Below are 17,250 nucleotides of genomic sequence, written 5' to 3' on the forward strand. Positions count from 1 at the left end.
ATAATGATGGAAAGGCCATTGGGAAATTGATCAATGGCAGTTGCCTAAATCCATGAACAGGTTAACTGAAACAGCGGATGGAAAGTTACCATGACAGTGTCCTACAACTCCTGAATCAGAAATCAGAGAGCCGCTGAGCAGCATTCTTCCAGGTTTAAGTGTTTTCTTTTTCTTCTCCCTTGCCCCAGCTGAACATAAGAATTCATAATTTGGAAATCCCAAAACTGGAGAAGGCTCTTCTGAATTATCACTCTACCTCTAGGACTCATAACATGGCCTCATGACTTGAGTCCCCAGTCCCCACGATCTTTAACACAAATGTATCATTGAGACATAAGCATAATCCACTCACACCTTTTCCCTGGGAACTCCTTGTTCTAGGGGTCACTTGGCCATGACAAAAAGGGCAACCTGGGACTGTGGACTTGAGCAAGGCCAACTGGCTAACCTCAAGATCAAACCTATGACGCCAACCAAGAGAACTTGGCAGCCACAAAGGCTGCCCTAAAACAAGCCGAGGTCAACAACATGGGTGCCATGTCACAGAGCCCGGCACATTGCTTGCATTGATGGTATGCTATCCCATGAAGGAAAGAGAATGGGGAAGGAGGGTCAAAACACATCACGCAGCCAGAGTTTACCAAGTGCCAGGCACTTTCACATGCAGTGCTTCAAAAAATTCAGCAATCGCACAAAGTGAAATGCTTGCGATTTTTCACATGAGATAAGTAAGACTAGGAGAGATTTTTGTTAGTGGCCCACAGCTACAGTTAGCTAAGTGAGACTGGCATCTCACCCACCACCTAGAATCTAGCAAGAAAGAGGACAGTGCCCTGAGCGGACCCCGATCTTTCTGTCCCACCTTTCATCTCAGTCTTACCTCCTCCCTCTTTATCTTTCCCAAGGCAGGAAACCTGGATTCCACACCTGGCTTCATCCCAGACTCCCAGTCAGCCAGCTCCCTCAGAAATGTTACTTGCTCCCAACCCTTGATTGGGACACTTCACTGATTAAAGGGCCACCTGCGGGGTGGGAGGCGGGGAGGTGACTGGAGCTGTGTCCAGTATCCCCTGGAAAAAACTCATCAGTAGTGGTCAGGAGAAGGAAAGAGCCATCACACCAGGGCTATTCAAAATCTTTATAGATGCCAATTCAAAAGGGACTCAGCCAAGAGCCACTTCTGTCACAGAGGAGGGCTTGGGGAAAGAAATTCCCTTCCACCCAAACAAGAAAATTGAGACCGGCATCCAAGTGGAAAATGGTGTTGCTGCCCTAACCGGTTTGGCTCAGTGGATAGAGCATCAGCCTGCGGACTCAAGGGTCCCAGGTTCGATTCCGGTCAAGGGCATGTACCTTGGTTGTGGGCACATCCCCAGTAGGGAGTGTGCAGGAGGCAGCTGATCGATGTTTCTCTCTGATCGATGTTTCTAACTCTCTATCCCTCTCCCTTCCTCTCTGTAAAAAACCAATAAAATATATATTTTTTTTTAAAAGAAAATGGTGTTGCTCACCATCTGGGAAGGACTGAGCTGGGACCAAATTCCCCATCACATCTCCCTCCTGGCCTATGAAGTAGTCAGGCAACAGGCTACAAAAGATGCAGACATAATAACAATCCGAACAGATGTACGGCCTACTTACAATCTCAGATGCATCTACGGCACTCGGGGCTTTGGCTGCAGAAAGCTCCATTCTGTGGGGTATGAAATGGTGATCTGGGGCTGTCTGTGTCTGAACTCTGGGCAGGAGTACGGTCTGTGCTCGCTGAGAACTCCAAGTCCCTCTGATTCACTTGGCAGCTGAATTATTCTAAGCATCCTGTCCCGTACCCAGCCCGCCTTGCCCCTCCCACTACACATTCTCACTGGGTGGGTTTTTTTTTTTAATTCTCTGCACTTATTTCTGTCACAACTCAAGTGAAACTCATTTTTCAAAAGTAATCCACTCTCTCACACTTGAGAGTGTGAAACCTTTATGACCTAGGAGGAGAAAGAGGAAGAAGAGCCACCTAATTAGGAAGTTGTAACTAACATCAGAAAGAAGAGAGTTGGAGAACGCAAGTCTGCAGTAACAGCAAAATGGAGATTATTCGAGACAGCTGAAACACTCCACCCAGCCTCCAGGAGGGGACATGCACGGGAAACAAAGGGCATATGGTGTTTGCTTTCTTCAACATCCGTTCTCACCATTAAGAGCTGCACCAGCAAATGCTCATTACTGACATGAGGACAAACCTCACTCCAAAACAGACTTGAAAATAGAGCTCACAATCAAATAAATTACTTTGCAAAGCACAGACATACCTTGATTTTTTTACTACATATAAAGCAAAATTTAATGAAGTCCAAATAACTGGCAGAATGTCTATTTGGCTTCATGAAGCATGAATTATACTTGAAAGGAAAGTCGATTTCTGTTAATTTCAAGTGTATATAGTACCTCAAATACTGATATATTCAGGACAGGATTTTTTTTCCCCAAGGAGTGATTCCAAGGGTAACCTAATAACTAGATAAGAATGATTTTATATTATTAACTACTAGTCACATAGTCAATTATTTCTTTCTTTAAAAATATGTTTTATTGATTTCAGAGAGAAGGAGGAGAGAGACAGAGACATCAATGATAAGAATCATCTATCGACTGCTTCCTGCACACCTCCCACTGGGGATCGCGCCCACAGCCCAGGCATATGCCTGGACCAGGGGAATCAAACCCCGACCTCCTGGTTCATAGGTCAACACTCAACCACTGAGCCACACCAGCTGGGCTATTTAAACATTTCTATCTTAAAGCAAACAAGTTTTTCTACTGTGACTTAAATCATTCATCATCCACATATGTTAATGTTAACATCATACGCACGAATGTCCACACTAATAAAACTTCTGAAGATCAACTTCAGTGTACTCTCTGACCAAATTACAACAAATTCCTGAATTGGGGAGCTCTGAACTGATGACGCTTTTCACAGTGACATAAAGCCATGGTCAGCTTCAAAAACGCTCACGTACTATTTTATTACAAGCCTACCCAGCAGAACCCACTATTGGCCACAGTGCCCACCCATCCATCATAAGGTCCACTCTCACCTCCAGAGAGGCAGTCTAATTAGTTCTAAGCCAATCATTGATTCAGGGTGGGCAACAGGAACTAAACTTACCCAATCAGGCAGACTGCAGGAAAGGACTTCTCCCACGTACCAGCTGTGAACAAGGAATCAATGGATGCCAATGGATGTCATCCTATAACCGCCTGACAACCAGAGAGGCACCAGCCCTTGGATGAAGCTACTGCCACAAGGACACCGTGGAGGAGAAATGGCCAGAACACAGGTCTCTGAGTCACTATGAGCAGCTGATCACACTGCCCTCAGGGTCCACCCTATCTGTAGCCTCCCAATTATGTATAACAAACATCCCTGTTTAAACCAGTCCCAGCCAGGTTTCTGTTCCAGGCAATCTAAAGCATTGCTGACAGGAATGAGGTGAGGAGTAGCTGCAGGGCCATGAGCAAGAGTTTGTAATTTGGCAAAGATACTCTTTAAAGTAAATAATATACTCAGAAAATAGTCCCCTTAATGTTAAAGAAAAAGGAGAAATTACAAAGATGAGTGGTTACCAAGGGCTGGGCATGGAAATGGGAAGTGACTGCAAATGAGCACAAGGTTTCTTTGGGGGTGATGGACATTTCTGAAAATGAGATTGTGGTGATGGTTACACACTCTGTAAATAAACTGAAAACCATTGAATTCAAATGGGTGAATTTTATGGTATGCAAATTAGATTTCAATAAAGCTGATTTTTTAAAAAGCTACAAGGGAGCAGATGATCATTCAGGAAAAGTTACTGATTTAAGGCACTTGTCCTCCATCCCCATCTGATAGCATCACGCCTATGCCTCAAATCCTTCCTTCAATGCTTCCAGATTACCTCTAGAGTCCAAGTTCGTTACAGAGGCACACAAGATCCCTGTTAACCCCCAGCCTCACTTTCCCCACTTCTCATTTAACTCACTGGCAAAGCTTACTCCCAGATACCCATCAAACCATTTCCACTCCAGGCCTCTGCTCACACTACACCCCTGTTCTGGGTCACTGGCTCCAACCTCTTCACCTGATCTACTCTTTCCTATCCTGTGGCAGGTTCTTAGGTTCCCCCTATGGGCCCCCTTAGCATACTGCGCATGCACCATGATGGGTTGGAATTCTGTCTCTCCCACGAAGCTATAGCCCAGGGCCTGAAGCTACATTCCAGACCTGATAGGACTGGTCTCATCTTTCCCTTTTACTGGAAGGACACCAGCTTCTTCTGTAGGTCACTTTTGTCATTGAGGTTGGGGGTGGGAGAGTCAGAGACAGGTTCTAAATCTCCTGGCTCTCACCCACACCCACTTTCCTAGAGCAACTTCAGGCTCAGCAAGGGATAGAGGTGCCCACAACATGTAAATAGAACCCTCATCCCGGATCTTCTGCTTCTCTACTCAGCTCTCCCTGATGCAGAAGGTAATGGCGACAATGCACAACATCTCTCTCACTGTATAAGCTTCAGAAAAGAGAGGGAACATCCAATCCTTTTTTCTTCTGATTACGGGGTTTCCCTTATTTTTTTTAACCCTTAGACAAGAAAAGGAGCTGGGGTACGAAGAGTCACAAATGCAACAAGAATGGGAAACACTTCGCTTTGAAAAAAGACTAGACATTAAAAAGAGGACACAATAGATTAAGGAAAGCTGAGAAGACTCATCTCCGCCTGGTGTCTTATCTTCCTGCATGACCTCAGGGGAAAAGATTTATAGTCCGATTTAAGGAATGTTTAAAAAGCTAGTTACTAAGGAGTGTTGGTTATTTAAAAAAAAAAAAAGAAGAAAAGAAAAAGTCATACTGGGAAAAAAGCGCCATAGAATCTGTGCTTCATTACAGCAGTGGCATCAGCAAGCCCTATCTTCCTAGCTTGCTCCGGCTCTCCCAACACCACCAAAAACGAAACCCCAACACCAGGAGCATAGGAAAGAGCTAAAATAACACTTTAAATGTGCACAATTGTAATTTCAACTCCTACCTCATAATCATGACTACTATTTTCCACTTTTGGGCCCCAGCTTCCCTGGACAAACTCTGGGAGCCTTCACAGACATTATCTAATGCTAAGCAGGTCAGCAACCTAACCATTAAGTCCTCTTTTTTTCTCCATGCTCTCTGATTTAAGCCGGTCTGGGTACAATCATAAAGAACTGGTCAGTGCCCTGCCAAGAGGGGTGGCTAAGATTTCTCATGTAATTTGGGTCAAACAGGAAGCTCTTAGGGTGTCAGAAAGTTTGCCTTTAAACATCTCAATCTGATCCCTACAGTGAAGTTTTCAAAGTTGTCATTTCCCCCCTCCCACCTTTTGTGGGTCCTAGTTCCATCCCTGGTCAGGGCAAGTGCAGGAGGCAGCTGATGGATATTTCTTTCTCTCTTTTCTCTCTCTCTTCTCTTCTCTCCTCTTCCTCTCTCTCTCTCTCTCTCTCCCTCTCTCTCTCTCTCCCCCCATTCCCCTCCCCCTCCCCCCACTGTCTCTAAAAACAATGGAAAAAAATATCCTCTGGTGAGAATTAACCAAAAGAAATTTTTTTTACCTGCCTGGCCACGGCCCCAGTAACTCTAATTCAATCCTTAATTCAATCCTTTGGAGGATCTTCCTCCTTCAAACTCCCCCAGGTGATTCAGGCAATCAACACAGCCCTAAGATAGAGAGCTGGGTCTTGCTACTAAAAGCAGCATCATTTGGAAGCTTCTTAAAACTGCAGAATCTGGGCCTCCCCACATCCACCCGCCCCCATCCCAGACCCCTTAATCGGAATCTTCATTTTAACATAATCCCCCAGGAGCATGTGGCACATTAAGCTCTGTCAACATCTGGCTTCAGAATCTCCAAGGTTGTGTTTTGTTTGTTTCCCCTTCACAAGTGGGAGAAGGAGTAGTGGAAGGTCACCATCAGAATCCACATTCCAAACTTTTTCAGGATCTTTCTGATAAACCACAGGGCCAAATCCTGCTCCCGCCTCCTCCCTCCCCACCTTCCCAGAAACAATGAGTAGTCAGATTAAATGTAAAGGGAGTCAAAGACTAGACAGCCTGCGTTTTCAATTAAAGCAATATATTTTTCCATTTGTGCTGGCAGCATGGACACTTGCATTACTGCACATGTTCCTAGCTGTTCCTACATCATCAAAGCAGCAGAACCTGCAACATCTTTTAGTATTAAAGAGCTTTACGTGCAACCCAAGCATGCTAGGATTAATAATTCTTGGAATTTATGAGAACTACTAATTGCATCCATTCTGAAAAATCAATATACTTCAAGAACTTTTTAAAAATTCATATGCTTATTTCCCTTCTTCAAATAACATCAGAAGGCATTCACAGGAAGTCTTGGTTCCAACTGAAAGTGGCTGCATATTAAAAGAAAGCCAGTAGTAGCCTAACACCCAGCTCAGCCAAGATTCCCAGCAGGTTCTCAGAACCTGACAGATTGGGGTATTCCCTCATGCTAATTACAGTTTGTTTCACTGGCTGTTGTTTTAACGTAGCCAAGGCCACCCAGATAACCCTGTAGCATAGTACGGACTGTGCTAGTTTAGAAACTAAACCACCCCCAGGCCCCAAACCGGCTCTCCTACTGACTAACTGCTCCCCCAGGCAAGTTATTTAACGCCTCTGGTCCACGGGAAGTGCTGTATAAAAGTTTGCTGTTTTTCTCACCAACCATGTAGTACCAGGAATGGTACAGATAATAGAACAATGCATGCACTATGCTCAATTATTACTACTGCTTAAAGAACACTCCACCCAGACTGCATTTCCTTCAATGAATGTTTCACCAGCCACCTTTGCTGTGTCAAGAGAGGTGCTGTGGAAAGTTTTTTACTTTCCTGTAATGGCAAAAGAAAAAACACACCCAGAAACCAATGACATAATCCTCCTCTTCGTCCGATGTAAAGTTCAAAGTTCTCCCTCACCAATCCTATACTTCATATGGTTTATTTATGTTATGGTTTATTTAATCTCAAAGAGTAGTATAAAAAGATATGAAAGGTATTTAAGCAGGTGAAAAATACAGTCTGCAAAATAGTAGACTGGTACCAATTATATAGCATTTATTGAAATCACAAATGCTGATTTCCAGAATGTTCCCGATAGACAAGTATCAGACATGCCCTTGACTGGCTTTCACAGTATTAATACTCTGTAGTAACATATGCAGTAGTAAGACAGCAAAGGGAATTTGGAAATTGACAGTATTTAAACTACCCATTTTCACCCATTTTTAAGCACTCATGACAAATGAACAAATGATATATTGTTCAACATGTATTTATGAAATCCATTTCCCCAGGCAGTTTCACTAGCCAATGCTTTAACATAAACTGGGTTACCATGAGAATGAAACAACCATGTTCATTTATTTTATCAGAGGCTATGCTTTCTAAGAATACCCATCCTTCCAGTTAGTTCTTACAATGCAAGCATGCGAAGTTAGGCTACTGGGGTTCAAATACCAAGGCTGACCCTCACTAGGTGGGCAATCTCCATCAAGTCAGGTAATGTCTCTGACCATCAGTTTTCCCAGCTGATATCAGAATAATCACTACCTGGGACGTGAATGGGGAATGAAGAGTCACTGAGTTCATGTTTGTTCTCTATAATTATGAAGAGAAGTAATACAGTTTTACTAGATAAATAATGAGGCCTCTACTCACAACAACAAATTCACATTCCTTTTCACTATGCCAGGTCCTGAAGTGGTTACAAAAATGTCTAATAGACTCTTCTTGCCGCCCCCCTCCCAAATGGAGAAGAGAGTAGTATAGAAAAATGTGAAAAGCATTTAAGCAGGTGAAAAATACAGTCTGAAAAATAGTAGACTGGTACCTGATGGCAGGGCTTGGCAGGCTATTCACATCTAAAATAGGAGTAATTCTTATATGTTTAAAGAAAGAGAAGAATGTGAGCAAGAGAAAAGCCACCCACCACTTCCTCCCTAGGTTAGCCTTGACAAGGGTTGCTCTCATCAGCAACATTCCCATAGCACTGTTACCTTCCAAAGCACGAATATTATACTGTGGGGATCCAAACTTGCTCATGCCTCAGGTCCTTTGCACTTGCCGTTCTCTGCTTAGATGGCTCTTAGTAATGGCAGGAGTCTCGTCATCATTCAGGTGCAAGCTACAATGTCACTTCCCCAAAGAGGCCTTCTCTGATGGCTCCAGATGAAACAGCCCACACACTCCACCAGTCACCCTATCGTTTTCCCCTCCAGTATTTCTTTGCTGCATTTTTCATTATAATTATCCCGTCTCTTGTCTGCACTTATGCTCTCTCTCTCCTCTGTTAGAATGTACACTCTCTAAGACCACAGACCTTGTAAGGCCCATTCCTAAAATGGTACCAGGCACATAGAGGGCACTCAGTGGACAGAGCTAGGTAATATAGGCATATCTCGGAGATACGGTGGGTTCACTTCCAGACCACCACAATAAAGCAAGTCATAATCATTTGCTGATGGAGGGTCTTGCCTTCAATTTGTAAAAAAAAAAGAAATGTAACTTCTGTGAAGCACAAAACGAGGTATGCCTGTATATGTGTATGTAGTTTGATAGTTCCAACATCTGTGTCTTATCTGTCTGGTTCTGATGACTGCTTTGTCTCTCCTGAAAGAGAATAATTTATTTGGAAATGTGTATGTTTATAAATTAAAGTATATCACAATATTACATGTTGATTCATTGTCCTTTAAACTGATATGCAATCATTATTATTAATATTCATGGAAATTGGAAGTTACTAATGATCATACTCTCATTCAGCAAGTGTTGGATCCCAGGCTGCAATATATCATGCAACACCTAGGAACCTAACATCTCAAACCTTCAAACTGCCACTCCTCTCACCCACATTTCTAATTTAATGTAATCAGATATAAATGAAAACAGCAGCAGCTTGGAAGAACCATCTCATGGGGGAAAAAAAAGTTCCCTTTTTACTCAAATAACTCACTACCTTAGATAATAGCAGATAAATGATGCTATGAAAAAATGAACCATGAATGACTATAAAAATTTAGATTAATCTTAAGGATTATATATTAAATTCAATTAAACCAGCTGAATATTTAACACAATCTTTCTCTGTACCATTTTAGCCACTCTGGGGAAAAATGGGTAGATGTGAATAACCTTCCAAGCCCTGCCATCAGGACAGACATAGCGACAGGGTATGGGGCTGAGTGGAGCCCGAGTGGCCACGCAGTCTGGGAATGGCAAAAGCACAGCACAGGCCAAGAATTGCCCTACAGTAAGTTCATTAGCAGAAAGAGTCACTTGTAATTATTTTTAAGCTTTAATATTTACTTGTATATTCCAATTAAAAGGAAGAAAAGGATATAGTGTTCAGTAAAGTAGATGAAATTCATTTGGCTTTCATTATAATGAATAAAGACAGGTCTAAGTTTGTCTATAATGAGACTAAAATGGGGTGGCTCTACTCATGATGATTCGATAGCTTTAATTACTGTGTGTGGCTCCGTGAGCTGCATCCTAGGTAGAACTGCAATCAGGGTGACCAGTTAGATAGCTAAATAACACACTTCTCCCTGCCTGAGAACCATTGCTTGTCAATTGTGCTATGATGTTACAAGGGGTGTTTACAAATCAGCTACACCCCTGCATTGCAACAGGCCTGAAATTAGATTTCATATCCAGGTCCAGGGCAGGGGACTGTGTTCAGTTTAAAGTTGGCAGCACCCTTGACTTGATTGTCACCTTAAAACATCTGTTAATAGAACCCTTGGAAGTTCAAGTTTTAAGATAAAAGGATTAGTTAAATTGAATAAAAAATATCAGAGGCTAAAAAAGAAGTAAGGTATATGGATGTTTAACCACTGCTGACAGGAGATGCTCGCACTTTAATTGCATGGATTATATGTACCAAAGAGATCGTCTGTCATGTGACAGTTTAAATCAAATAACAGAGTGTTCCCTGAAAAAATATCATAAGCAATGAAGCAATTTCTCAACCTTTAAAACCACACAAACCCAGCATGCTCCATATTCCAATGTGTTTCAAAGATCCTATCATGGCCGAAACTGGTTTGGCTCAGTGGATGGAGCGTCGGCCTGCGGACTGAGGGGTCCCGGGTTCGATTCCAGTCAGGGGCGTGTGCCTTGGTTGCGGGCACATCCCCAGTGGGAGATGTGCAGGAGGCAGCTGATTGATGTTTCTCTCTCATCGATGTTTCTAACTCTCTTTCTCTCTCCCTTCCTCTCTGTGAAGGGTCAATAAAATATATTTTAAAAAAAAAAAAGATCCTATCATGTGCCACCAGAACCTAATGTCACAATTACTCATTTAACATGGAAGAGCTGAAACTACTTTCTTACAGCAGCTGTACATTTTTGTTGTGTTAATCCTCACCCAAGGGTATTTTTTCATTGATTTTGTTCTGGAGAAAGAGGGAGGGAGGGAGGGGAGGAGGGAGAAAAACATCAATGTGAGAGAGACACATCAATTGGTTACCTCCCATAGGCTTACCAACCAGGGCCAGGGATCGCAACCCAGGTACATGCCCTTGACTGGGAATTGAACCCGAGACTCTTCGGTGTACTAGCCACGCTCTAACCACTGAGCTACACCAGCCAGGGCGGCAGATGTACTTTCTATAGTCATGTTGCCAATTATTCCAGTTTCAAGATTTAGAAACAAAAAAGTTGTGCACATTCTCATGATTTTGCATCTGAGAAAAACAGTGAAAGACTGAATTGGGAATATAAGCCAAACTGTTAAACAGCAGTTACAGAATAATAGCAATAAACCAGATTCCTTCTCTATTTGTGCCCATGATGGCCTCAATATAACAGTGTGACTACAAGTTTAGCAGTCATAACTTAATAATAATTTTGATTTTATATAGTTTCTTATTTTGATTGATTTCAGAGAGAAAGGGAGAGGGAGAGATGGAAGCATCAATGATGAGAGAGAAGCATCAATCAGCTGCCTCCTGCACACCCTCCACTGGGGATCAAGCCCAGGCATGTGCCCTGACCGGGAATCAAACCACGACCTCCTGGTTCATACGGTACTCTGAACCACTTAGCCACACCAGCTGGGCATACAGTTTTAATGTAGCATTTGCCCATAATCTGTCAACGTAAGCAAACCCCATATGACCGAAGACTTCAGCCTACCGGTAGCATCACTTTGCAGACAATGACATACTGTCTAAACATTCACAGCCTTGCTAAGAATATATTCCCTTTTTAACACTTACACTAATGCCCATTATAGTTTCCTATAATCATGACTAAAATGTACATCTGTAGTAAATATTTTAAACACAATTTTAATTTACCTTTTCTTCCATGATGTGCAAAAACAGTCCCTCTTGGTTTTAACCTGGCACCCGCTCTACTGATACAATCTCACATCTCGCCCTTAGCCTTGTTTCCTTGCCAGGAAAATTGCATCCCCGAGAGCTTCGTGGCCACCAGTAAGTTTAGAAAAACAAGGTTCACTGTAAGAGGAGACAGCAGCCAGGGTGTCCTCACACTGCCTGGGAACCCTGCACGGCCACAGAGCGCTGCCTTCCCTGCCCCAGCCTTTCAGGAGAGCACGGTCACAGGCTCCTCGCTCTAGGTCTCCATCTGGGACCACCTGCCTCAAGAAGGCTGGGCAGGATGTGGTTTGGCTTAGACAACCTCTCAGCTTACATGTGCAGGCAAGCCCACTTTGTTTTTCACACAGACTTCCAAGCACAGGATATAGTCTCTTGGTTTTCTTGAGAAAAACCTGGTGGTCCCAGAGGAAGTATGGCAACAAATGAAACACTCCTTCCTCCGTGACAAGCAAAACAGGCAGCGAAGAGCTAAAATGGGCTGACTTCAAGCACCTCATTCCACAAATCACAGTTGTGAGTACACAAAACACAAGAGTTTATTCTTGTATTGTTATTCATTAATAACTGTATTATTTTCCATATAGACAACTGTTACCCTACTTTTACCCCACCCTGTACATATATGCATGTGGCTTTTGAGTTAACACATATTGTGATCACACATTAAAGAGACATTTTCACCTTCCCTTTCCCTGAACTTCTCTCCAGACTTTCTTGTCTAATCTTCCTCAGTAGTAGAAAGATGATGAAATGTATCTGTAATCCCAAGGGGCGAGGGGAGGGGTAGGGTACGTTAGTTCAAATCTCTTAGTGAGTCAAGAAACTAAAGTGAAACAAAATGTCTCCTGGGCAGCCCTTGAGGTGTGATGACAACATGTCATATCCTTCAGGACAGAGTTTGTGCCTTCATGATGTGCCTCTTCTTGCTTTCTAGATGAGGTCACACTCCTTCCAGGCAGACCCCCACTAGTCACTCTCCTGGGAGGCGGGCAAAGGGGAGTGCTAGTGCCTGGCCATCTGTCCATTTCTGTCTCTTCTGTCCTACAGGCTGGCTGGGACTGGAGTATCACAGCTTGAGGCTCTCCCTGTCCCACCCCCACTCTTTCATCTCCATGGGTGTCATCCCCCTCCACAAATAAACCTTCTGCACTCCTACCTCCAATTCAGCACCCGCTGCCCACAGCACCCAACTGACAAACACTGTCTCTGTATTTTTCCAGTCTCTCGGAGTGGCTTAATACTTATATTAATAGCTGATATTTGTTGGCTGAGTAAATGTATCAAATACTCTGAGTTGTCCTGCACACGTGATCTCATGCATACTCTCAAGCACAGTAGCTAAGAGGTATACCATTGTGGTTCCTATTCCCTGTTTTCAGAGAAGGAAATAAGTAGAAGCCCAGAGGAATTAAATAACTTCCCCAAGGTCTCAGAGCTCAAACACCTAGACTCAAGCTTCTGGGATGGCTGGGTACCACTGTTCCCAGTCCAACCCTGATTGAGTCCCAGAAGGTCCCGCACCCCAGGAGCTTGGCACAGGCCTCAGGAAAGACATGCTGAATGCAACGGGCCTGATCAGGTTCACAGGCCACAGAAAAAAAAAAAAGGTTGAAATTTCTATTGGTAGAAAGACAAGGGCACAACAGGTTTTCTTCCAGCACACAATGTGTATGTTATGGGGAAGGGTGAAGATGAAATTTTCAAACCTATCCATGCTACAGATGTTTGTACATTTATTTCTCCACCTTCACCCTGGAAAAGCAATTTAATGGTAGCTGAAATGAAGATATTACTTTAAAAGGGCCATCATCAAGTAAAATTGAATGGATAGGATGAAAATATAAAAAGTTATTGTGCAACTTATTCATAAACTTTTACTCCAAAAATTACCATTTCAAACAACTACCATTTACTCCACTTCATATCTATCTATATCTATCTATATCTATATCTATATCTATATCTATATCTATATCTATATCTATATCTATATCTATATCTATATCTATATCTATATCTATATCTATATCTATATCTATATCTATATCTATATCTATAAAAGCCTAAGCAACCAGCTGACTGGCCAACTGGCTGGTAGCTATGACACGCACTGACCACCAGGAGGGAGACACTCAAATGCAGGAGTGGAAACCACAGGCATGGAAACATGGAACAGACTGATGAATCTCAGAGAGGAAGGGGGAGGGGGAAGGGGGGAGGACGGGAAGAGATTAACCAAAGATCTTATATGCATACTAGAGGCCTGGTGTACGAGTTTGGGCACTGGTGGGGTCCCTCAGCCTGGCCTGTGCCTTCTCAAAATCCGGGACCCCTTGGGTGATGTCAGACTGCCGGTTTCAGCCCAATCCCTGCAGGAACATGGCACACATTCCTTAAAGCTTCCTTGAATAAAAAATTCAAGCGATACATCAAATTTACTCTGTGCTATAATTTGGAATGTTCTGCTTCCTGTTTTTGGAGATACTGACTTTTTTAAAGTCAAAATTTATCAGCCTGAAGAATGTGTACATTTGGTGGGCACATGCACCTAATTTTTAAAATTCTAATTCTTACAATGTGATTTAAAAGCTCCATTAATACTGATCAGATTTTTTTAAAACCCTTAGAGATATTTTGTAATTAAATACATGAACATAGTAGAAAAGTGTTATATTTTTTGGTTAAAAATAGTAGTGATTTTTATTTATATGCCCATACTTGGACTAATTCTTAACGGAAAAAAATGCCCCTACTATGAGGTCCCCTTACATCAGTTAAGAGATTTCTGTTTGAGTTGTTCACCAATGTCTTCCCTAGTAGTGCCTAGGACACAACACACACTCAATAAACATTTGATGAATGAGTGAGTGAAACTCAGAGAGCTTAATATACTTGCCCAAGATGGTAGATCTCAGCTGTGACTCCAAACCAGTGCTCTGAGTCACCAGTTTGTGACAAAACCCAGATGCTATATCATTACATACTCAGATATCTAGAGACCTGATAAAATTCAAACCTAATTACATAGCAAGAGACCAATTTCCTCAGCTCATTTGGTACTTTTACTAATCTCATATTCACTTGGAAGACAAGAGGGATTTAAAAAACAACAACTTAGAAAAAGTAACATACACCCGGGGGCTGCTTTAGTCACAAGAACCTGAAGAATGAAAGCACCTCAATCCCTGAGGAAAAATAAACAAATCAGATAAAAATAATTAAAAATTTTAAATAACCTTTAAAAAGTCTCAGAAATACACCCAGCCAGAGTGGCTAAGTGGTTGAGCATCGACTTATGAACCAGGAGGTCATGGTTTGATTACCAGTCAGGGCACATGCAAGGATTGCGGGCTCAGTCTCCAGTGTAAGGCGGGTAGGAGGCAGCCGATCAATGATTCTCTCTCATCATTGATGTTTCTATTTCTCTCTTCCTCTCCCTTCCTCTCTGAAATCAATACAAACATTTTTAAAATAAATTAAAAAATAAAAAGTCTTAGAAATAAAGATACAACAAAAGTGACTACTAACATTTTAGCATTTCCCCCTATACAGAAGATTCGGTAGTTTGTGTATCATGCTGCATGCACAAATATGTACCCTGCTTTTTTTCTCTCTCTTATAGCATATGTATTTTCTATATTACCGCATACATTTATTATAGCCCCAAATTTTAAGTTATGTAGTATCTTGCCAGCAGGCAACAAAGTCTAAGCTGGTAAAAAGAAAAACAGGGCATACAAACAGCAACTAAACATGCAAGCCTACAAAAACTGTTCAGTACACCATCTTCAATTCGACGGCTAGCTCCACCACTGAACCTGGCCTGGGTGTATTTCCCAGGGGACAGGAGGATTAGTTCCTTTGGAAATCCTCAGGTCATACTGCTTCTAGAAATGAGAACCTAAGGCCATGGGCTATTTAAGTAGCCACTGCCACCACCATCCAAAGAGTAAGGGCTAAGTTTCCAATGATGTCAATAAGCCCAAGTGCAGAGAAATAAACAACAAAGAGAGTCACTCATTGAACAAATATGGATAAGCACTACTATGCACCAAGCACTGAGCACACAATAATGCACTGATGCTTCGGAACCACAGTCCAATAAGGAAGAGAGTTATTCATCATATAGCCCCCCAAAAAGACTGTAAATCCCAAGAGTGACAAGTGCTACTGAGAAGAGAAATATGGCACTAGAAAGGTTTAAAAACAATGGGTATTTGAGTGGGGAGGTCTAGGAAGGTTTCCCTGGGAAAGCATGAGGTGAGCTCTGCGGCTGAGAAGGCATTAATGGGATGCAGGGATATGAAGTGGGTAATGAGGCTGGAAAAAATGGGGGTCACAGCACACAGGATCTTGTAAGCTGACCACACTCAAGGGTTTAGTCCTTGCTCTAAAAACAGCCCGGCCAGCATGGCTCAGTGGTTGAGCCCTGACCTATGAACCAGGTCATGGCTTGATTCCCAGTCTGGGCACTTACCCAGGTTACAGGATTGATCCCCAGTGTGAGGCATGCAAGAGGCAGCCAATCAATGATTCTCTCTCATCATTAATGTTTCTCTCTCTCCCTCTCCATTCCTCTCTGAAATCCATAAAAATATTTTAAAAAACAAACAAAACCAAAAAAACCAAGGGAAAGCCAAGGTAGGATTTTGAGTATGTGGGGTACATGGGGAAGGGGTAAGATCAAATTTACATTTCAAGACCATCAGTGTAACTGATGCCTCAATTTGAGGCAGAAACAGCAGAGGCATCACAGCAGACCTGGGAGGAGTGTGCCCAGGAGTCCAGAACCAGGGCTGTATCCTGCACCCAGCCCTTTCATCAACAAGGTCTCTGAGGCCCCCATGACCTCTTGCCTGAACTCCACTCTCCCCTCCCCCACTCCTCTTCCTCTGTTCTACTTCTATCATTGGCTCCACCAGTCTCCAGGCCAACCACAGACAGGCCAAATACTAATGCCTCCTTGTACCTGCTCAGAGCATAGGCGGAACTTTCCTAAATGCCATTCGTGACCATCACAACATGATGACAGAATATGACCACACAGAGAGATAAGTGAAACACCCAGGATGGGCTGGAGAACTGTGGTAGATGGAAAAGCATTTTTTAAAATTTAATGTCAAATAAGAACAAGATTGCCCTAACCGGTTTGGCTCAGTGGATAGAGCATCAGCCTGCAGACTCAAGTGTCCCAGGTTAGATTCCGGTCAAGGGCATGTACCTTGGTTGTGGGCACATCCCCAGTAGGGAGTGTGCAGGAGGCAGCTGATCGATGTTTCTCTCTCATTGATGTTTCTAACTCTTTATTCCTCTCCCTTCCTCTCTGTAAAAAAAATCAATAAAATATATTAAAAAAAATAAGAACAAGAGTTAGGAATCCTAAAACAAACCAATGCTGGGATTCATGACCAGAGATACAAATGGGTCTGTGGTACAGCTGCACATTGGGATTTTTTAAAGCTCCCCTGGTGATACTCATATGCAGCCAAGTTTGAAAGCCAATGATGTTCTTTTTTTTACTTTTTATTTTACACTAGAGGTCCAGTGCACAGATTCATGCACATTGAAAGGAAATTAATTAGAAGAAATATTTTAATATCGCTATTCGCTCTTTCTCTATAATAGAAGTGTAAGAGATGAAAAAAATTAGTAAAATGCATATGAAAATAATATATAATTGATTAATAAATAATAACATGATATAACAACAAAGACATGATATAAAAACATTGATAAAAACAATGACTGATAAATTAAACTTATTCTAATATCTCCCTGTATACCACATTAAGAGTAAAAACACTTTCAGAGTGCTTGA

The 17,250-nt window shown here is 42.4% G+C and overlaps 1 protein-coding gene across 5 annotated transcripts in view; it reads right to left on the bottom strand.

Moving 5' to 3' along the window:
• Positions 1-17,250, bottom strand: part of SH3KBP1 (SH3-domain kinase binding protein 1) — a 274,936-nt gene that overhangs the window by 240,941 nt on the left and 16,745 nt on the right. The window contains exon 1 of one of the 5 annotated variants that reach the window (XM_014543458.1): positions 1,642-1,866. The exons of 1 other annotated variant lie outside the window; for it this stretch is intronic. In XM_014543458.1, the coding sequence (XP_014398944.1) occupies positions 1,642-1,692 (51 nt within the window). In that variant the 5' untranslated portion in view covers positions 1,693-1,866. Of the gene's footprint in view, positions 1-1,641; positions 1,867-17,250 lie in introns of those variants that run through there. 3 more of the 5 variants (XM_005870951.2, XM_014543457.1, XM_005870952.2) reach the window with 3 other exon arrangements.

This window comes from Myotis brandtii, unplaced genomic scaffold, assembly GCF_000412655.1.
Source record: "Myotis brandtii unplaced genomic scaffold, ASM41265v1 scaffold326, whole genome shotgun sequence".
Taxonomy (NCBI): Eukaryota; Metazoa; Chordata; class Mammalia; order Chiroptera; family Vespertilionidae; genus Myotis; species Myotis brandtii.